At 40.0% G+C, this 22,259-nt stretch overlaps 1 protein-coding gene across 3 annotated transcripts in view; it reads left to right on the plus strand.

Moving 5' to 3' along the window:
• Nucleotides 1-4,909: 4,909 nt before the first annotated feature.
• acss3 (acyl-CoA synthetase short chain family member 3) overlaps nucleotides 4,910-22,259 on the plus strand; it is a 31,298-nt gene continuing 13,948 nt past the window's right edge. The window contains exons 1-9 of one of the 3 annotated variants that reach the window (XM_020105463.2): nucleotides 4,910-5,728; nucleotides 7,516-7,660; nucleotides 8,300-8,488; nucleotides 9,385-9,519; nucleotides 11,316-11,456; nucleotides 12,140-12,220; nucleotides 12,540-12,635; nucleotides 13,952-14,103; nucleotides 19,152-19,255. In XM_020105463.2, coding sequence (XP_019961022.2) covers nucleotides 5,454-5,728; nucleotides 7,516-7,660; nucleotides 8,300-8,488; nucleotides 9,385-9,519; nucleotides 11,316-11,456; nucleotides 12,140-12,220; nucleotides 12,540-12,635; nucleotides 13,952-14,103; nucleotides 19,152-19,255 — 1,318 coding nt within the window. In that variant the 5' untranslated portion in view covers nucleotides 4,910-5,453. Of the gene's footprint in view, nucleotides 5,729-5,950; nucleotides 6,082-6,409; nucleotides 6,536-7,515; nucleotides 7,661-8,299; nucleotides 8,489-9,384; nucleotides 9,520-11,315; nucleotides 11,457-12,139; nucleotides 12,221-12,539; nucleotides 12,636-13,951; nucleotides 14,104-19,151; nucleotides 19,256-22,259 lie in introns of those variants that run through there. The other 2 variants (XM_020105464.2, XM_020105465.2) reach the window with 2 other exon arrangements.

Consider the following 22,259-nt stretch of genomic DNA (forward strand, 5'->3'; position numbering starts at 1 on the left):
GGCCTGATAAGGACTGAATGATGGTAGTGAACCTCAGCTGAAGGGCTTAAGGATTAATCCTCATGTTTATATGCTACCGCAGAACAGAGCCAGACCAGTGGTTCGCTTCATTTACTGTAGATCTGCTGCCTAATGGTGTCGGCTCATACCTGGACAGTCACAACACTTTCACTTCACAACAGAAGTGGAGAATTCCTGGTTGGGCAGATGTTGCAGCAGCATGATGGGTCTCGTGGTTCTGACTTCACCGTGACAACTGCATGCTCTAAATACAAATACAACTCTGAGACAAGGTGTTCGGAACAAAATTCTCAGTATCATATCAGCTGAGTTTCAGTTCATTGGCTGCATCCTTCAGAGGCTGCCTTTTCAATAAGGTAATGGTGCCGGCAAGCAAAGAGATGTCCATATGCTTGAGAGTCAGCTACCTGCACACGCATTATACAAAACCAAGGAGAACATTCTTGTTGAACTTCAGCTCTGTTTCTAGGCAGCAGCAATTAGGGCAGGATGAGCTGGTGACGCTGATCAATCCTCTGCGGAACCAGATCGTCTAATTTTGGTTCGGCCTCGTAGTCTACACAGTCCACGACGACAATAAAGTCATTTTAATCTCATGTATTTTGCCTTGCAAGAATAAAATCACTTTATTTACCCACTTGGGAAGAAGTTAGTTTTCTATTTAAATGGAATTTTCATCATTTTCCATCATTTTAAGGCATCAGGTAATCTCTGCCTTTGATTGAAACTGTTGCTAAACCTGCACATGTTTAATCACACACTTGCTGATGATTCCAGCCGTCCACGTTCCCACCAGGCTGCATGCAGATGTAAACAGGTTGTAAGTGGTGCAGCTGAAGGGGATGGATGCAGAGGGTGAGGGCTTAGAGAGAGCACGAGAAAGAGGGCAGGGAGAGATTACAGCCTCCCATCCATATGGGCCAGAATACAGTTCTGCTTTTTTTTTTTAAGAGGTGGGATTATGCTGCAGTGCTCTTAAAGCTGTCAAACTGCAAATAAATTGATTTCTGAGAGGCCTGAAGAAAATGCACAAGACAGACGATTGGACGGTGGATGAAAGCTCATTACATCAAGATTTATTTGTATAATTATTTATTTGGGAGAAATACACTTATTAACGGCTCTTGTTGAGCATTAGATGAGAGGATCGATAACACTTTCAAGTGTGCATGGTAAACCACAAGAATACAGCCGGCCGCTTTACTCAGCAAAGAGCAAAGGCTTGAAACTGAGGGGAGCAGCTCACCTGGCTCTGTTTAGCAGAACCTCTCACCCAGCATCTAATATATGGTTTGTTGAATCCATACTAAAGGTGTAAATAGTGGTTTTGTGATATTTCTCAGCTGAATGCAATAAGAGTTTTATTTTTTCATGTGGCCTTTTCCCAGGCCCCTGCTTAAAAATGATGCTTTCCCAAAAAGAATAGAGAACATCTCTGCCACTACAGCGTCTATATGAATAATGTTGGGATCTATATTATCTATATAAAAAACACTATCGATGTAACTGGGTCACAGTAAATGAAGATGGAGCACAACTTCAATGAAGGTTTTCATGCCCCCTCTATGAGGATTGCATTGATAATGTGGGATGCTCCCAACTCTTTGCTGTAATTCTTTGACTGACAGCAGAAATGCGTCACTAATCTTTTATTTATTAAAAAGGGACAGTGGATCATACATTTTGACAACTATTGACTGTGATCTCCGTGCAGCTCTGACTGTGATCTACATGGCGTGTCACACTGGGGAAAGATAAATCTCCAGAACAATGTTCATATGTAATCCTGATACATGTGTTAAGGTTTTCCTGCATGATGTGACAGGCTGCTTTCCCACAGCAGCACCTTGGTTTATTACAAAGCTCCATCAGGAAGCAGCTGACAGATCATGAATGTGCATGATCATATGAGCGTGTGTGGTAAAACATTTTATTCATCTTTTAACAAGACAAGTTGATGAAGCAAGTGGATAGATTTAAGTAGATCCACCGTCCACAGAACTCTCATGGCTTCCTGTTCAGTTAAATTTTATTGAGACGACTTAAAGCAGCACTAAGTAACTTTAACTGAGCAACAGCGCCCTCTGCTGCCACGCATTGTGATTAATTCTGTTGGGTTCCGTATCCAAGCGATTTCAAGAAGGGTGAAAAACAACGTCCATCAATATTGACTGGAGCTCTGACTCACTCACTGAACTGAAACACGAACGGTGGACATTACCCATGATTCCAAGCTTCCTGAACCAGAAGAGCTGCAGCTGTAACAGATCGCCACCAACCTCTGTTAAGTATTCTTCATGTTTTAAAAGTTTCCTGCTGATGTTGAAAATAAATAACTTTACTCTTCAACTTGCTGGACCTGAATTTGACAGTTGAAGCAGCAACTCTCAGTCAGTTCCACACTTCTCACAGGAAATCGAACCCACTCACCAAAGTTACACCGAGTGAGGTCAGACGTTCAGGGTGAGGAGCGGCAAGGAAAGAGGAAACACTCTCCTTATTCAAAGTCAGTGAACCATCAAACTCATTTTAAAGATAACATTTTTAAGTTAAAAGTTACATGGTCTTGCTTTACGGAGTCAGCCACTTTGCATTTGCTATTAGATTTTAACCACCTCCACAACGTTCATTAAACCGTGAGACTATTGACATCCCCTTCTGAGAAACAGCCACCTTGTCAGGTGGAAATAATGCATCACATAAAGTAATGATATTGTACACTGGTTCACTTTGTCACATCCATTAGCTGCTGGGTTATTTAATCTCATTTCATTTGAGCAGATGCGACAAGTTGAAGTTCATATTCAGACCTGTCACAATATAAAGAGGTTTAAAATGAAAAACATTATTGATGCTGCGCCCAAACTCATCTGGCATTTCAGTTTCAGACCGACAGTAAGAAATATTAAGATGTCTGTATTCATATTGAGCTGGTGATGCTTCTAGGCGTCTTGAATGTGTGAACCTTCAATAGAATAAACATCTAAATAGAATATAAATAAATAGCTCTCCTGTATCCATCAGTCACTTCTTATCCTCATCTCCTGCTTTCACGGACATTGAAAAAAAGAAATCTTCAACAGGGATAATGGCTTTTACCTGCACTTACATCACCAGTGCACTTCATGAAAGTTTCCTCGTAGTTTGTATGTTCAGTTTTTGGCAACTCCTACAGAAATATCACTCCACTGTGATTAATCATCTCTTTTAAAACCATGAATAAAGATGTCTGAAATCATCCACCAGCCTCTCATACAACTGCTGCATCCACAGCCTATTCCAGATGTAAAATGACAATCGTTATCTTCAAACTCATTTCATCATAATCCATACTCAGACACTCCGTGGGAAGAGAGAAAAAAACACACACTGCTCGGAGATTAATCATGTGCAGATAAACTCTACTAATTTGTCGCTGACTGTTTTCTGAAGAGCGGTCAACTGATTAGTGCTTCAAAAGATTCACACTCGTCTCATAAAATCAGAGATGAAGGCGGCGGTGGAGGGGCCTTGATGAGCCATCTTGGACTGTGCTCTGATCGGGCTCCGCGAGCAACTGTTTAGTTAGTGTTCAGTGCACGTCCGGTGCCAGAGAGTACGGTTGATGATACATATTCTGCCAATAGCATCTGCGTGGTTATAAAAAGAGTTATGGCAGTGTCTGGATCTAGCAGAGACCTTTTGGCCAGAAAAATGTAAGCATTAGTGGATAGGAGAGGCATCCGTTCACTACCAGGGTTTTGATTATGCATGAATATGGATTTGTAACTTGCATGCTCTGTTGAAATGGGAAGAAATTTGAATCAATATCAGGGGAAAGTATAATAATTTCATCAAGCCTGAAAAGCAGCAGGATAACTCAGAGGTGATGGGTTTAAGAATACCACGAAAATTCAAAACATATGGAAACTTACAAACTCAGTAGAGGGCTTATCTCCATCAAAGCCTTGTGGAACCATTTGGAACATTTAAATTTGCTAAACACAGATTTTTATTTGGATTGCACACACTCAAAAATATCAGTACCCTGAATATACCAGATTCTTTTTCTCAAGCCTCCCGGGAAAAACCTTAATACTTCCACAAGTTTCCAGCAGAAAGCTTTGCTGTGCATGTATAAAAAGAAACAGATGACTTGAAATATCAGATGGATGAGTTACTCAACCAGGGGCAGCGGCGTGCAGGGGTCATGTACAGGGGGTCAAGCGGGATTATGGGTATTTACTGGCAGCTTGGATGATGGCGGTGATGAAAGAGGTGGGGACATGGAGCTGCTGCATGTTTGGTATGACAGGATTGTACAAGCCACAAGCACAAGACTTGAACAAGTGGCTCAGACATTTTGAGTATGTGGAGTATATGGGTGTATGTTCTGTTTGAGTCCATATAATTGTGTTCATAAATATCCACAAAACAAGCCAGAGTGGTTTCGCTGATCACTTTAAGCAAAGGCATTTGACTTGTAAATGAAGAGGTGTTCATGATGACACCCTGAGGACCATGAAAGTTTAATGCCTGCTGCTATTAAACAAAGATTTGTTTGAGCTTTGAGCGTATGAATAAACGATAAAGTTTTTGTTTTGCATGATAATTGACCTACAGGGTACAGATCTAATGTCAATGATGAGGCCTTTATTTATTTAGCTCAGAGGAGAACTAACCAACACTCCAAATCTTTCAGTCCTTCTGCCATCAGGCTGCAAAACTCAGACAGTTTAAATTTTTAATGACACCTTTTATGATATAACACAGGAGACAAATGTCTATTTATTATACAATTATAATTTATATTTCCTCCTTAGTCTTTATCTTGATGTGCCTCGCTTTTGCTTTTGGACACGTATCATATTGGATGTTATTTGTACTATCGGGAGTGGGGTCCTCCTTGGGATCAATAAAGTTGTCTCAATCTGATTATTTTGAGTTTTCTTCTTTGCATCTGCATCGTTCCCATGTTGTTTCTCAAGGAATGTTCATGTTTAATGTAGTTTTTGCACAATCCTGCTGACAAACCAATGGACAGGGCCACATGTATAAATGTCACATCTGTTAAAAGTGTTATGGGCTCTGTTTATAACTACAGACTGCAAATCTGAATATTTTAATTTTTCTTCTTTGCACAGCATCATTCCCATGTTGTTCCTCATGTAACAGCTCTGGGTGGTTTATGGCACCGTTCTCCCGGTTTAGGTGGTTGTGTAACAGCTTTGAATGTGGTTCAAAGCTCCTCCTGCACCAACCACATCCAGTTCATAGTTCGCGTTCCTTGAGGAGGGGTATTGATAAAGCTTTGGCTTCTCTTCCTGTAGGTGCCTCCGGATGACGTCACCCCTCGTTGACGCGTCGAAGGAGCTGCAGGAGGATCTCAGGGAAGAGGAAAGTGGGAAGCTTGTTGTGAAAGTTCACTCCTTACGTTAACCACAACAGCAGCGATGCACCAACGCGTGAGGCACCTCCTGCTCTTGACTCGGTGCGCTCCGGTGCCGTGCAGGAGGAACCCTCGGATTGTCTCTGCAGCTGCACGACAACAACAACAACAACAACATCGTGGCTGCAGGAACTACGCGTCCGACGCTGCGTACCGCAGGACCTTCGCCTCAGCCAGGGACCAACCCGAGAGTTACTGGGCTGAGGTGGGACGGGACATCCAGTGGTTTGAGCCGTGGAGTAAAACTCTGCACGCTGAGGACCCAGTGTTCCCGAACTGGTAGGTTACAACAGGAAGCACGTGTATCGCAGTGAAACCCTTCATTTATTGCACAGAACGATGCGTAATAACCATCTGTCGCTTCACTTCCACCTCAGTTCTTAAGAGTCACAAGCCTACAATTCCCATAATGCCCTGGACCTTGAACTCCTCCTAACTTTGAGGAAAGTTGCGCAAGACCCTCGTGCACTTTCTGAATGAATGAAAGTCCCTGGAGAGATAGAGATTTTAAGATTAAAAACACATCAGTTCATTCAGAGGGAACTGGTCACGAGAAAGCGTGAGTTTTATTTACATGACAACCATCGTTAGAGTTTAAGAAGCCCTCGAGGAGTCTTCACCACTGCCTGTATGTAAGTCACAGAATCCTTGGAATACATCCAGGCCTCTTTCAAATCTAAATTCACCGGTAGTTAAGAAAATGAACAGGAAAAACAATCACATGTTTCTATTAAAAAAATCAAAACAAAAGTAATAGTCAAAAAATTATATATTTGAATATAGCCTTCACAAGTGAATGTCATTAATATAATATAATATAATATGATGGAATATAATGTTAAATACTATGTAATATAATAGAATATAGCACAGCATAATTAAGCATTACATATACAATATATTATATTATAATGTAATTTAATAATTCAGGAAACACCTGAGCAGACAATAATACGTCACTTCCGCCGGCCATTTTGAGCCATGATTTGCATTAATTAGCTAAACAAGTTGCAGCAGGTTGAATTATTCACTTATTTCTTCTCCTCCTGACTAGAAGAGTCTGTGAAGATGTTTCTTTACATGTTGGTAGGTGGTTCATTAGTTTTCCATCAAAGCTGCTCTTGTGTTTATTCATTGTTTTGCTTTTTTTTGAGAGAAAGCTGACGTTAGCCTATCACCTAGGTTAGCCACGTTAAGCTAACGTCAGCTAATCAGCTAACACCTGGCACAGTGTTGAGAGAAGCTTAACTTTTTATTAACTTTTATTCGTATTATATATTTTAGATTTATTTGTGTTTATCATTTTACACACGTCCTCTTGCAGTGACTGGGGAAATGAAAAAAATCCCTTTGTTTTGTTTCGGTGATTGAGTTTGACTATTGCACTTTATAGCACGTCAAGAAAAAAAAAAGCCAGAGCCGCCTGGATGTGTTGCAGACATATTGAAATGAAAGGCACAGAGCACCGTGTCTCTCTGGCTCTTAAAGCACCATCTGCTCCACCTGCCTGCTGCTCTTCATCCATATGCACAGCAGCAGATTTAGTTCAAGTGAGGCCTTATCAAGTGCATTGATTGGCTGTGTGCTGTCTGTCTTCAGTTTTAGGAAGTCACCCTACCAGCTAAACATTTGAAGAGGTGCTATATGATATATCTTGTTCATTGTATGTGTTTTTACTTGTGTATTTACTAAAAAATGTACAGTATTGTTTGATTTTTATTATGTAGTTTAATCATGGGTTATTTGCTTGTTTTCTTTGGATGTAGTGTTTAATTACGGTTTGTCTTTTTTTTATAACTATTTTTATTATTGCCATAGTGTTTTAATCATGGGTTTGTGGTGCAGTTAATATGGATAGTATGTATGCTGCACATGCATTATCTATAGATTTTTATATAAGAGGTCATTTTTATTTCAGGTTGCCTTTTAAAAACTGATAAAAATGTGCTTGTACAGCCAACTTTGCCTCATTCACAGTATTTTGTATATTGATTAATAATTAATTAAATACATGTATATTTTTGACTGTTGAGCAGTGGTGAGTGGTTATGTTTTATTACTGTCAGGTTTGTCGGAGGGAAGTTGAACGTGTGCTACAATGCTGTGGATCGACATGTGGAGAGCGGCCGCGGCGAGCAGCCTGCCATCATCTATGACAGCCCAGTGACTGGAATTAAACAGATCATCACTTTCAGGGAACTTCAGGACCAGGTGAGTAATGCACAGAGGTCATCGAATGGGAAAGTATAAAGAGCTGCATAAAGTCGCTTCATCAAAGGCTGATCATGATGCTGAAATGCATCGTGAAGCTGGCTGGAATTATTTTTTTACCTCTGAAATTAGAATGTGTTTCCATAACAATAAATTCACTTTCAATCCTTCAGCTGAGTTACTTGGCCACGTTTCTCTGCTGTTTTTCTGCTGTGGCAGCTGGATTGACCCAGCATACAACATAATAAGTGGTAGAGGGAAATAATTAACTTTATTGACATTTGGGCAGACGCTCCAGTTCAATCAAGGCTCAGTGGCATGTACTATAATTGAATGTGTTTTAAATGAGCAATGGTATTGCTACAGCTTTTTGTTGGCCTTTAACCCAAAGCAAAAAGACACCTCATTTAATTAAACTTACAATATTGAGACCTTTTCATTTTTCACATTCAGTCAGTACACCTTCATATTTGTTTTCTCATATTACCTTAAAACCATGCTCAAATTCATAAACATCATGTGTATTTTTGACATTATTTTATTAGCTGGTATGTTGATTATAGCAGCCATGGACAATTATTGATATTACATATAAGTATATATTCTAAAATTGATGCTTTGTACTCTGTCTTAATCCAGGTGTCCAGGTTAGCAGGAGTCCTAGTCAAGAATGGGGTTCGCAAAGGAGACCTGGTGGTCATTTACATGCCCATGGTGCCCCAGGCCATGTTCACCATGCTGGCCTGTGCACGGATCGGTGCCCCACACAGTCTCATCTTTGGCGGCTTTGCCGCTAAAGAGCTTTCCGTACGCATCAATCATGCCAAGGTTAGAAAATGTTATCCCGGTGTGGTTGAGCTTTTTCTTTTTGTGAGCTGTGATAAAACTATATAATCTTTATTAACTGTCACTCTTCAGTACCCTGGCCATATGGTATTAAACAGACCAATAACACTGATGCAATTAACAATTTTCCAATTCAAATTTGTCTAGCACCATTAGTAATGTGCACCATTCATCCTGCAAAAAATATCTCACTGAAAACAAAAGGTGCCTGAGGCTTCTTTGTTTTGTTAAGCTCAAAATGATTCATTCACAGTGAAAAGCACTTGGCTTGCCTTCTTTTTCAGAACCACACACTTGAAATTGATGTTAGTGCCAGGTGTCTGACAATAATGGACTCTGCCGAGTGATGTGTTTATACAAATGTATATTTGAAGAAATACAATGGTCTCAAGTATTGCACCCAGTTAACTTGATCCAAGTGTTTGAACTGTTTTTTATGAATGATCCATACTCAGCATTACCATAGACATTGTAATGGCCCTAAATAGCCTCTATGGCAAAATAAAACAACAATGACAGAGTGTGTCACATTTGCTTCAATGTTGTGGCCTCTGAATGTATGTGCCTCAAACTTTAAAATCTAAAAAGTTATAGAAAATGCTATTTACCCTCCAGGAACAGCTCAGGTGTGTGCGCGTTAATCCTGTTAGTTTGTTTGGAATTGGAATCACATGCATGTTAAATAGGCTTAAGTGAACTGCACTTGACACTGCAGTGCTGCTACAGACTAATAACACTAATACCCTTTTTAAAAATGCAGCAAATCATTTTTTTTCAAGTATGATGAGTGGACTGCTCTTTTTTCAAATATAGCTATAAAAATTATGAAGTGAGTTGTTGACATTTTATCCCAATCACATTCTCTCTGTGTTTTTCAGCCCAAGCTGATGGTCACGTCCTCATTTGGCATCGAGCCTGGCAGAAGAGTCGAGTACATCCCTCTAGTGGAGAAAGCCCTGGAGCTAAGCTCTCACAAGCCCTCTAAAGTTCTCATTTACAACAGGCCTAACATGGTAAGAAACCCGAGCGCCGCAAAACTAAAATTGACTGTGTGGTGTCATTTGTAAACCTGCTGTTGATGTGACAAACTGTAAGTGCATCTGAAATATGGCTGCCATATGTAAAGCTGACAAGTGCGGTCACGGTGTAGCTGCTGTTGGGAGAGAAAGATTTCCCGAGGCGAAGAATTGCAGCTTTCAACCTATAATAGTGCATTTATTCATTCAATTGAATCTAAAACATTGGATTTTGAGGGATCATCGCCTGGAATCATCCAAATATGTATGTAAGGAACTTTAATACAAATCTTGCCTCTGAATCAAATGATGAAATGATGCATAGCTCGTTCAATTGGATGAGACGGGAGTGAAAAATTTACCTGGAATGTGGGCAGCTGAGGGGTTGAGGTTTCACAGGCAGCCTTGTTTAGACAATTTGTAAGACGTCTGTTTAGTGTAATCAGAAAGCAAACAATTATGCATTATTATTGTTACAACAAGTCAAAATTAGCTTGATTTGCTGATACTCGGGTAATAAAAGAGGCACAGCGAAGTTTGAGATTAAGGAAATAATTGCGTTGCAGTCGGTATTCATGATGTCTTTAACCTGTCTCAGGCTTTTACTATGAGTGGCTGCAGGAATAGGTGGATGTGCAGTGACCTCAAGCAAACTTTAGGCTTGGTAACAGCAGCTCAGAAACAAATGGTGACGTCACAGTGAGCTGCCACTTTATCTCCATTATCATCTCTCAGGTCTTTCCCCGGAGATTTAAGAGGTTGCTGTAAGGAAAATTATTTTTGGAAGAGTAACAAGGCTGTTGTAAGTAAACTGTGAAATTGTTTTCCCAGGAAATTTAGTGGAAACTCAACCCCTTTAAGATCATGTGAAACACCACTTTGACAGTTGATGCAGCTGCTTTATCACGTCCCACATTCAGTAAGCAAGAGGTTGTGGATTTTTTTTGAACACAGCCTCCAACCAACATGAAAGCCTCGTTGAAGCAGCCAAGTTTTACCCTGGCTTTGCTTCAGTGGATAAACAAAGATGCATTTCAGAAAGCTAGAGGTTTTATGGGATGTCTGTCCTCTGCCTGAAGAATCTGAGCGTGATACTAAACGATGCCTTAGATTTGAGCTCGTTTTCTGAGAACAAGAGAAAGATGTGACAGAGAATTTTCTTCACCCTCTCGGGAAAATTAAATGTTAAAGAAATGAAGTATCAAAGAGGTTCACGAAGATGTGGCGTGAGACAGAAAATGTAAGGGTCTTAAACCTTGACTGCTGTTGGCACAAGAAATTTTAATGACAGAGTGGAGGTGGAACAGATTTTCCACATTAAGTCTGTTGCATAAATATTATATAATTGTATAAAATATATATTTATACATTTTGTCCCTTGTCACTTCAAAGAAACCCACTGACAACTGAAATAAAAGATCAGACCACATGCAGAGATACATATATTTTTCTATCTTTATAACGTACTGATACGAGTCCCATATTTTTATTAATTCACTTCCATTATTGTTATTTAAATTGTATTATTTATGATAGTTGTATATATTTGATGTAGTCACACTTTATAGTTACTAGTAGGTTATTGGTGGAGATAATTTATTGGTATTCTTGTCGTTGAGGCCAGTTCTGTGATTCACTGTTGATATTGTCCTCCTGTATTCTCTCTGTATGACAACCCTTTCTGCAAACAAAAGGAAATCCCCTGGTGGGATAATAAAGACGACCTTCAACACTGTTTCCTGTTGTTGTACACTGATCAGAATGCAAACACGAATATCCTCCTGTGTTTTTAGGAGAAAGTATCAGTGAGTCCGGAGCTGAATCTTGACTGGGAGGAAGAGATGGCCACTGCTCAGCCACACGACTGTGTTCCTCTTCCCTCCAACCATCCACTGTATGTCCTCTATACCTCTGGGACCACTGGAACACCAAAGGTACTGGCTCTTACAGCAGCAGCAACAGTGGAAAAAATGTAAATCATCACCTCATGCATTGACTTACAGACACCATGTAAACATTTCACATGAGTTATAGGATTTTCTGTTGGCGCTGTTTGTCTAAGTGCCTTCGGTTCTGTGCGGAGCTTTCCTGTGATTCATCTGCTCTTTGACTCTGCAAAACAATCCGGGCTCAATCTAAACACCATCAACATGACATAAATAAGATGGAGCTTTTCCACAGCAGGAGCTGGAGCTCACGGAGGAGGCATTGCCTGTCGGCAGTTCCAGATGGAAAAACCGTGGCTCCCTTTTTAAAACGGCATGATTTTGTCTTTGGTCAACAGATGACAAAAGAATATCCACCTGCTGGCTACTTCGTGAGCTTAATAGCACAGCTCTTGTCAGCTTTTTTTTTCTGTCTGAGCATCTGTGACTTTCTCTGTTACGCCTATAGGGAGAGCAGAACTCCAAAAAAAGCTCTAATTGTTGAAACTATTGTGCAAAAATGGTTGTGCAGCACCATTAACTAATAAAAGCTGTACTTGGTTTGAGAGGCATTCATTTGAAAACAAAGTACCATCTCCTTCTGTACAGAATGAATAAATGGCGATATTAAGATTAATATTATTGCCTAATGCCTGTCACTTGCCTGGTGTTTGTCTTTTCTTGTCCCCCAGGGTGTGGTGCGAGACACTGCTGGCTATGCTGTGATGCTGAAATGGACCATGTCAAATATTTATGGACTCAGTCCTGGAGATGTAAGGCAATAAAGAATCCTCCTCCTGAGTTAATGCTGTGCATGAGAACAAAGACCGTGCAGTCAGCCAAGAGATTGTTCTCCACTCTTAAGAAGATTTAATCACAGCGTGATGTTTACGTGAACTGAAGAGACACAAGTTCTGAATTTAGTGTTTCCTTTTTTTATTTTGATCAACATTTATCGTCTATACAACACATTTGATTTTACGTTTACTGCACCCATGAACGTTTAAATTTTTAGAATTGAAAGCTGCAGAGGGAATTATTGAGGACATAGTGGATGAATTTCTCTCTCCTGTCACTCTTAACCATTTGTAGATTTGGTGGGCAGCGTCAGACCTGGGCTGGGTGGTCGGCCATTCATATATCTGCTATGGTCCCCTGCTCCATGGAAACAGCACAATTCTCTATGAGGTATGTCCCTGTCAACAAGATTTACTGTCCTAAAAAGAGCTACAACAACAACACATAGAAGCGTACTATGAAACTTGAGATTTTCAACTCAACAAGCTGCGTGAGTCAGGTTGGGTGTCTGCCCTCGATGGCCCTGCAAGCTGAATACTTCCATATTTGGTTAATGACTTCAGTAAATGTGGACTGGGACTCAGTTTAAGATGTGAACTCCTTGACCCTGTTTCCATGTTTAACTCTGGCTGCTGTGGTCCAGTCTCCTGAGAGAGACTGCAGCAACTTCTGTTCCAGTCCTTCTTTCCATTTCTTTTCCTTGAGTAATTACAGTCAGTTTTTTTACCTGCACATTGGTGATAAAAAGAAAATTCAACCAGCATAAATTATCCATTTGGTGGAAGATTTTAATGTTTCAATTCAAATGTTCAGGTTTTAGCAAGAGATTGTAAATCAACATGCATGATGCGTCCCCACTTCCTCCTGTTCCACTGAAATTAAGCCAAAATATAAGATATACAATCTTCATTTCAGGCATTTGCTGTAGTGCTGCAGCAGTATTCAAACAAGAAAAACAAATAACAAGCTTTTTCTGTGTGATTGTGTTTCGAACAGCTACTCAATATTAATGCATCTGATTATTACAGGTTATGCAGCTTTGTTTTTCGAGTCCTTTACCCATCATTTAGTGAAGCACAGACTGTGCCAACTGTTTATGTGGAGGGTTATCAGCATATAACAAATTCTGTAGATCTTTTTCTCTCACCTGCAGGAAAAGGGTCATGCTGAAAAATTGAATCTCAACTTTAGTTAATGTTTGACTCCTGCCACGCTCATTGTCTAGTGTAGATTTCGTTTTAGCAGCTTATATATTCAGGCATGATGCTGTCAATCTTTTTTTTCTGATCTATACATTGAAAGAATATTTACCCACAGCAAAAATGACAACTGGAACTCACTGCTGCTCATTGTCACTTATCTGCACCTGTTGTCTTGCTTTAAGGAGACAGGCTAGTCGAATGCAACATAGAGGAAAATGCTGTTGGAGTTATTTGCCTGCAGGTTTCTTTTGTCTAAATCTTTTTCTCAAGACAAACAATACTCACTGTATTTTCTAGTCCATGGATTTCCTGGGCCCATCTGTCTGTAAAGCAGCCTTTTCAATGTGGCTATCCATTTTAAGCAGCTCCTTCTGTGAATATTCATGTTTTTTTAAATGACATCTGCAGTGAATATGTATAATGAAGCTGTGTGAAAATCTTGTTGAAATGTTTCAGTTTCACACTGTAGGCAATCTGTTGTCTGAGTTATATCTCTGTTTACAGGGTAAACCTGTTGGGACCCCAGACCCTGGAGCATTTTTCCGTGTACTGTCTGAGCACAGAGCCTCCTCCATGTTCACAGCACCCACTGCCATCCGAGCCATTCGCCAGCAAGACCCACAAGCTGAAATTGGGAAAAAATACCCCCTGGCCAGGTAGATAGCAACACTCGACACAGAAGCAAAATCCCTAGAAATAAGACAAAGTGTTTGTTAGTGTTTACTATAGAATCCAGCAAAACAAACCAGTGCCTTTCATATTGTGCCAGAGTCTTACTGGAATAATTATATATACTCTTGTGTGCAAGGATCTCCTGCTTTTCTCTCTTACAGCATTGTAAATATATCTTTGGGGTCTGGACTGGGCATCTGGAAAGCGCTAACATTTTATAGACAAAAATGGTATTGATTTATTTATGAGTAATCAACTGAAGCTCTTGTTTTGCCTCCTGAAGATGTTATCTCAAGAACGCTGCGAGAGTCTTTCAAACTAGGCACAAATGGCCTCACAAAACATGTTTTTTTTGCCTCTTGAACGTGATATCTCAAGTCTGCCTTTAGGGACTTTCTTCAATTTCTTAACTCAAAGATGAACTGATTGAATTTCAGTGTATAGGAAGGCGGCAGCTGGAGAAGGCTCGGTCGTCCCACAATGCACATCTGTTGTGCTTTTAAGAAAAGTTTATGAAGGCTTAAACTTTTAACTGCCACTTGTGAGTTCAGGAAAGATGTGCTGAAGTGTCTCATGGCTGCTGGTGGTCTGTGCTGCGTGTCCAGCCTCTGGTTAGTCTCCAGCCATCTGCTGATGCACAGCCCTCTCACACCTCCTTCACAGTCTGAACCCTCAGCTCGAGCCGCTTTGGTGTTAATCAGGATGGATAACAGTCCACCTGTACTAAATCATACTGTGTGAACCTGCTTCCACAGCTCTTCTGGTCACACTATTTCCGTAAAGGTCACGTGTGTCTCAGTTAAAAAATAAACATCATTCATAATATTTGTGTGTCAAATACTTGCTGAGATTATCAGAATTGTAAATCGTTTGGTGGAGAATACTGAAGAAACCTGGACCTGAGGGGTTGTTGTGTCAATTCTCCACTTTGATTCTGTTCAGCAGTCTGTAAAGGCCTCTAAGCATACAATCATAAAGCAATCCTGAGTGTGGATGACCTATGGCCCCGGTGAATCATTCAGCAACTCTAGCATTGTGTGCTGAATTTGACAATCTTCGCTTGGTCGTAATGTTGAATGCACAGCACCTTTTTTAGATGCTATTCTCGCAATCCCAAGATTATTTTCTAGGATATCAAATATTGTTGACATTTATCCCCTCAGTTTTGACTCTGCCACAATCAGTCATTTGAGCGTCATGCTGTTTCTGTGTACGCTTACTTGTATTCTTAATGTGTCTTTTACCCTTGGAGGAGGCAGGTTTGTGAATGATTACTGCTTTTTTCGTTTGGCGCTGAGCAAAACATCCCACCATGATGTGGTGACAGCAGTACAAAAGCAGTGGTGAAACATGGTTTAATTTTAGTACAGGGTGGTTAGGTGAAGGTGTCTGGTCAAACCTTTCACTTGAGCTTCTGAAAAGACACTTTACAATGTTGAGAAACTCGGAATCTGTGATATTTTAATGATATTGGAGTTTTCTTTTGTCAAAAACCAACATGAATCTTGGAATAATGTTCTTCACACAGGGTCACCTTGCTGTCTGATTATGTAACTTGTTAAGTGTTTTCGTACGTTATTGTCTGACACTGACAATGATAACACCCAGTCAGAGAAAGAGTGAAGATGTAGCTGTGGCAGGATTAGAGGACAAGTCACTAGAGTTTGAATAAAGAGGGAGAGCAGCAGAATCAATAGCTGAGCTGGAGGTCAGAGAGGATGATGCAACACAAAATTCATTTAACCAATTCTTCATCCTCATGTTCGACACACTTGATGTTACAGTGACCCAATAATGCTTCTTGAGGCTAGTTGGTTAATTTTACTTCAGTAGATCTCTCTGCAACACAATACAAAAACATCGTAGCTAATCTTTTATTTTATTAAACTTAAAAATGTGCATTTCTCCACCCCTTAGAGGTCTTTATCTTATTTCCTTGGTGATGTAACACATAGAAATGTATACTTTTTATTAACTGTGTTAATAGAAGTAGTAAAATCTTTATGAAAACTCTGTTTTATTATCAAACACATGATTTCATGCTAGAGCAACATCCAACAATAATCTGATACAGCTCAAATGCCCAGCTTGGGCTTTATTGACACTGCGAGACGTTTACTCCCTCTAAGGCCCGCTCAACTGTAATAGCCCTGGACCCTTATCAGTGTGCGTGAGCCGTATAACTCTGCTCACTGTGGATGTGAAAACTACATTGACAGTCTGGCTGCAGGGCTGTCTGAACCTGTGATGGCAGCAGTGCTCTGCATAAATGTGGCGTGACAAAGGGGCAGAGAATCTGTCACTAGTGTTTTTAAAGCCAGGAGAACTAACTAAATGTTGAGAGCCTCACTCATAAACAAATGACAAAGTGTTTTGATTCCTCTTCTGTGAACAGTCGAGGCCACTGCTGTTTAAAGAGGGTGACGTTTGCACCTGTCAGCTGTTAAACTCATGAGAATAGACCAGCATGTTCTCCATTTTAAACTTCCCCATACAGGTTTCAATGCCTGACCTGGTAATTTCGTCAGTATCAGAAGCATTTCTGATGCTGTTAGTGAAACTACTCTAGTATCCAAATAAGAGTGAATGTCCATCTGTGTAGAAAATATCACTTCCACCAACGTCAGCCACATCCCTCCCTTATTCTCACATCAACTTTGCCACACTTACCTTACATAATCTTAAAGTATGTTAACAATGTGACAGAAGGCCATCATGTGGATAACCTTAACTGCTAAGAGTTGCTTGTTTTTCTCTTTATTGGCCAACTTCAAGGCTGTACTGTGGGGATTAGCGTACCCTTGTATCTTTACAAACTATCATAGAAATAGTTTTTATTGGCCGCAGAATGGACAGTGTTACCATGGAGAGAAATTGTGAACATATTAGCCTTCTGCATTAACATCCTTTCTTCCTTAGTTTTTTAGCCAAGCAACAGTAATATAGTGAGTACATTTGCCGTCGTTGTACCTTACCTTCACCATTAACTTCTAGTGGACACCAGGAACATAATGAAGTTTTAAGGGTTTTATATTTTTTTGTATATATAGTTGATTCTTGAGAATGATTTAAGAAAGGGAGGGTTGGGCTTTATCAAGAGTTCTTCCTCCTGAAAACAGAACACGGATGTTTACACTAACTGTTACTGACTCAGTGTGCTAGATAGTCCCTGAGCTTGGGCAGCGGCCAAACCACAGCCCTTCCACTTTTATTTCTGAGGTCACAGTAAATCTCACAGTGAATACTTCCACTGTGAACTCCCCTGAAAAACCTGAATACCACAGGGAATCTATATTGTCCTTGAATACCTAGAAGAATGATAGCTGAAGTGTGATTAGTTTAAACATAAGGTCACTGCCAGGACAATGAGTCAATCATTTTTTTATTCAGTTTGTTATTGTGCAAAGTTCTCAAGGACAGAATTTCCACTCGTGGTGGACTGGTTTCATTTCAATTCAAAAGAGTGGCATAATGAAATTTTGTCTTGCCATTTCAATTTATTACACAATTTATTACACATGTATCATAATTATTTTCACACAAGTAAAAATAAACATATACAATACGATATTTCTGCGTAAGGCTCATATAGGCCAATATTATCATCCAATTAAAGATGAATGTAATGCTCCAACACCTCCTGCAACAAAAACAATTTTCATTTATGTATAATTTTTTGCCCTTTAATAAAATAATACATGATGGAATATCTGTTGATGATACATTTATAAAAATTACAATCACAATTGGTCATGTTATAACAGCTACAGAACCTAGAGCTGAATGTGAGTTAATAGCTTTGGAGAAGAATTGCCTCTAAAATGAGAGCACCTAAGAGGTGCAATTTTCCTCTTTGTCGAAAATTCTACATAGAAAATTTAATAAAACATTATGGGAGGTGTTATTTGAAACTGGATGTACTAGAGGCTCTGAGGCGTCATTCAGTGATGTTTTTGTGGTGATAGCTACAGTTGGAACATTTGGAATTTCTGTTTATTTACATGAACTGTGCCAGCAAAGTTTTACAGAAAACAAAAAAAAAATATTACAGAGACTACAAGATAATCAAGTTTGAGACTATTGCTTGAAGAAGAGACAAGAGTTTCACCCTGGGAGAGAGCGGGAATGGAAAATTGGGCTTCAGTGGGGAGAGAGTGGCATGATGAAATTTTGTCTTGCCTTTTACAAAAGATGGGATGTGACTTCAAGTTTGATTGGAGTTGGAATGTCATTTCTCCATTGGAGAGTTACAACCGATGAGTGATGACCAGCAGTCATTTGAGGGGAAAACACACTGATCAGACGAGTATCTATGGCTGCACCGTGGCCTGGATTTACAGGGCGATACGGTTCCCCTCACTGCCTTGTAGCGAGCAACCAGCAGAGTTTTGAATTAGGTATGAGCAGCCATGGGCAGCCATCAGAAAGAGTTTTGGAAAGAATGATGGGAGAGAAATTGGGGAGGCTGAAGATGGAGACTGCAGTGTTCTGGGTCACTTGTAGGGCATGCAGGGGAGGGTTTCATGAAGCCAAGGACTGGGAGGAAACAAAAGCTTAAATAAGGAAGAACTAGCAAGGGAGGGTGGAATTTGACATATTCAGATGTCGTCCTTGCAAGAATATTTTCTCTCTAGGTACTCTGCGATTCAGGGTCTCATCAATATTGACTCAGAGGCCATCTGGAGGACAGCATTTTCCTGGGGGGAAAAAAAAGAGTATTACTGACACGGTTTATTGCTGGGAGACTTAGAATATCCTCCACGAAATGCATTTGAAATGAGGAAAATGCATGTAATTTACATAAAAAGGGAAAAGTATTTCATAGAATCACTGCATTTTTTTTGTCCGCAGACAAACTATAGACAAGGTAGTGCATTTCTGTTCATTTCAAACTTTTATCCATGATCTATAGCCCTTATCCTTATAAGGGTTTTAAAAAGATTTAATTTGAACATTAACTTGAATAAACATTTGCCGATATTTTGCATTGAATTGACTTTGACATATTTTGACAATTCCTGTGTCATTGCAGTTTGCGGTCACTATTCTTGGCAGGAGAGCGATGTGATGTGGAGACATTGGATTGGGCAAAGAAAAAATTTGGCGTTCCTGTCCTGGACCACTGGTGGCAGACTGGTAGGAAATGTTTTACCTTGGAAAGATCTCAATCTGTACAGTCATACAAAATATAGGCACCCACTTTACCTGATGTCATATATTTCATACATTCTCCTCTCCAGTTAAAGCAATTGGACAAGAGGTTACTAATAAAAACTATAAACGGACTCTTAAATAACTGCATCTTAACTGTGCATTTAAAATCAGGCCAACATGCATATGTCCATCTCTCCTGCATCATTTGTTTCTTTCTTTCCTTCAGTGTAAAGCATTTCAAAATTTCCAGGCATTTATACACATGCTTACTGGGTCCGGTTTGTCTTTTATCTTTGAAGATTTCTGTTGGTCGAAGCTAAAATATTATACAAACATTTATCCCTGACCATATGATATGCCCGAAGCTGCTGAACTGCTGTTTTAATTATGTCAGTTTAGCAGGTTGAGATATACTTCACCCTTAAAACCTCAGGGATTACGCTCTTAGGATATAGATCCTGAGAAGGCATTTCAAGGACCCCTAGTATTTTAATAGCGTGCACCATATATGATGTTTTCATTTAACTTGATCTTTATGACTCGTTCGTCTTAAGCTTATCAGTGTGAGAAGAATATAAATGTGGTCTTTGTTATACTCGATAAACCCACTGACATTAACTTGGCCTTGAGAACAGGGATAACTACAGAAAACCCCTACTCCCCACAAACCTGCTGTCGTTATGAGGCGCATTTTATTTGACATCCCTCTTTGATTAATCCCCTCTATGTTTTGTATTGTCGACCCAGGAATTGGTCCTTGATACAAAACTACAGGAGTAATTATGACGGGAAAGATCACACAGTCTGAATTTAAAACCTTCTGTGCAAACTGCTCATCACTCAAAGTTGTGTGTCATCCTTTCCACCACACGTAGACAGGGCAGATGGCTGACATCACTAGAGGTATCTTTCAGGAAAAGACATTTTTCTTGATGAGTCAAAATCTACCGATTTAGAAATGTCAAAAATAAGAAACATGATTGAAAGACTTCATATGCAGCCATAGACAGGTGGGAAGACTCCCAGACGGCATTTCTTCAACTGGACACATTCCTGGACAGCTCAGTGGATCTGATTGGCATTAGCTTTCATTGAGTTCACTTACTGGCTTTGCACCTATATAGGGCAGTGAGTGAGGAGACTAAGTTGGTCTCAGTGAAGAGATAAGAGAGAGAACAATCACAGGTACTGTCCATCTGTTTAGAAGTGGAAGTTGAAGATGCTACCCCACAGAAGCAAGTTGATTATGTGATGATGGGCCTTTACTGTGTCACCTTCATCCCTCTCAGTGTTTTTTTTTTTTTGTCTGTAAGCAAAAACAACAGATTTCCACAACACTTGGTGGAAGGATGCGGTATGGGTCAGGGAAGAACCCATTCAATTGAGTGCAGATCTGGATCAGGGGGTGGATCCAGGATTTTTTTTTTTTTCAGAATATGATAATGTTCATTTTGTTCCCTCAGTTAAACACCATTATAGTAACTGATGACTTTTTGTCTACTCTTTAAAATCCCATTAACATTGTCAATATCTCAATACCCCATTGTCCCACTGCATTTTAGATTAATGCCATGCTCACAGAGACACGGTTTTAAAGACTTCCTAGCTCATGCTCTTTAACTTTCTTAAACTCACAGGTCATTGGTTGTATATTAAACAAGTTGGGGGAAGTTTGGAGTCCTAAAGAAAGTGTGTATACTCTTTCTTCTCCTCACAATTAAAATATTACACAACATGGCTGTTGTGGAGCTGGATGATAAAAAATGTAATTGGAATGTCTGCTTCCTAGCTCTGGCAGCATTGTTTCTCAGACCTTGGTTTCTAATGAGTCTTCAATGGATAAGACCCAATTAGCCTCTTGGATTGGAGACTTGAGTCCAGGCAGCGTGCCACCATGCTAATGCCGTGCCTCCCCCCCTCTCAGGTTGATTGCTGTCCTCCCCCAAGAACTAGTGAATTATGATAAATGTGCCAGCGATGGCAAAAGAGCACTATTGAATGTTTTTTTGTTTTGTAATATCCTGCCTCTGCAAATGTGGGATCGATGCTGGACAAGACGACATATCTGTGTTAAATATGGAATCAATACTGTTGTTGGACCGTTGGAAATCCATCGACCTCCAGTCTGATCTGAGCGCAGATTAGCCCTCTTGGCTAATTGGTCGGTCCAGACTCAATGGGAGTGTGAAGAGCTCAATATGGCATAAATATTTTTGAGATGTGATTTATCAACTCAGCCTATGTGTAGTGTAAGCTGCTGATCTGACCTCAGGCTTATCACATGTATGCTGAATTTCAATTCAAAGCTGCATCTGAATTCAAGATTGAAGACTTTATAACTCCACCTGTCCAGGATGTACCCCACCTATTGCCCAATGTCAACCAAGTTTACTGATGGAGACACATTCCTGACTGTTGGTCATCCAGTCCATGAACTGTGGGTTTGTACGTAGCATGAGGCTTAATATAAAGTGAAAATCAATCATTTTGTCAAAGTGCAATAACGGTGCTGAACTCTCTCACTGCTTCTGTGCTCAGTTTAAACACACACACTGATGTTTTGTTAAGGTTTTCCACTGTTCATATGAGCAGCAGTGCACACAGGCAAACAACATTTTAACATTTGCAAGTCTTTTGGTGTTGTGTGACCCAGTTGTTTCCAGTTTTCTATTTATAAAACATTCCACTGCTCTCAACATGCACCTCCATTTTACATTGCGGTCGACTGGCGTGACAGACTCTCCGTCTTTCTCTTTGTAGCCTCAGTGTTATGTCAGAAAACATTTTATTCTAGTTTAGATTTCACTTCTTTTCTCTCTCTTACATGTTCATGAACCAAAACAAAATCCTGTCATACTCTGTCTGTGATTTATTTATTATTTTTTTATTGAGTTTGGAGAACACCTCGGGGCCCTCTTGTTTTCTGTCTAGATGTGTAAATCCCATTGCATTGTTCGCCCCCTTGCTTAACTCAATAATTGGCAGT

The sequence above is a fragment of the Paralichthys olivaceus genome, chromosome 23 (genome assembly GCF_024713975.1).
Source record: "Paralichthys olivaceus isolate ysfri-2021 chromosome 23, ASM2471397v2, whole genome shotgun sequence".
In the NCBI taxonomy this organism is placed as follows: domain Eukaryota; kingdom Metazoa; phylum Chordata; class Actinopteri; order Pleuronectiformes; family Paralichthyidae; genus Paralichthys; species Paralichthys olivaceus.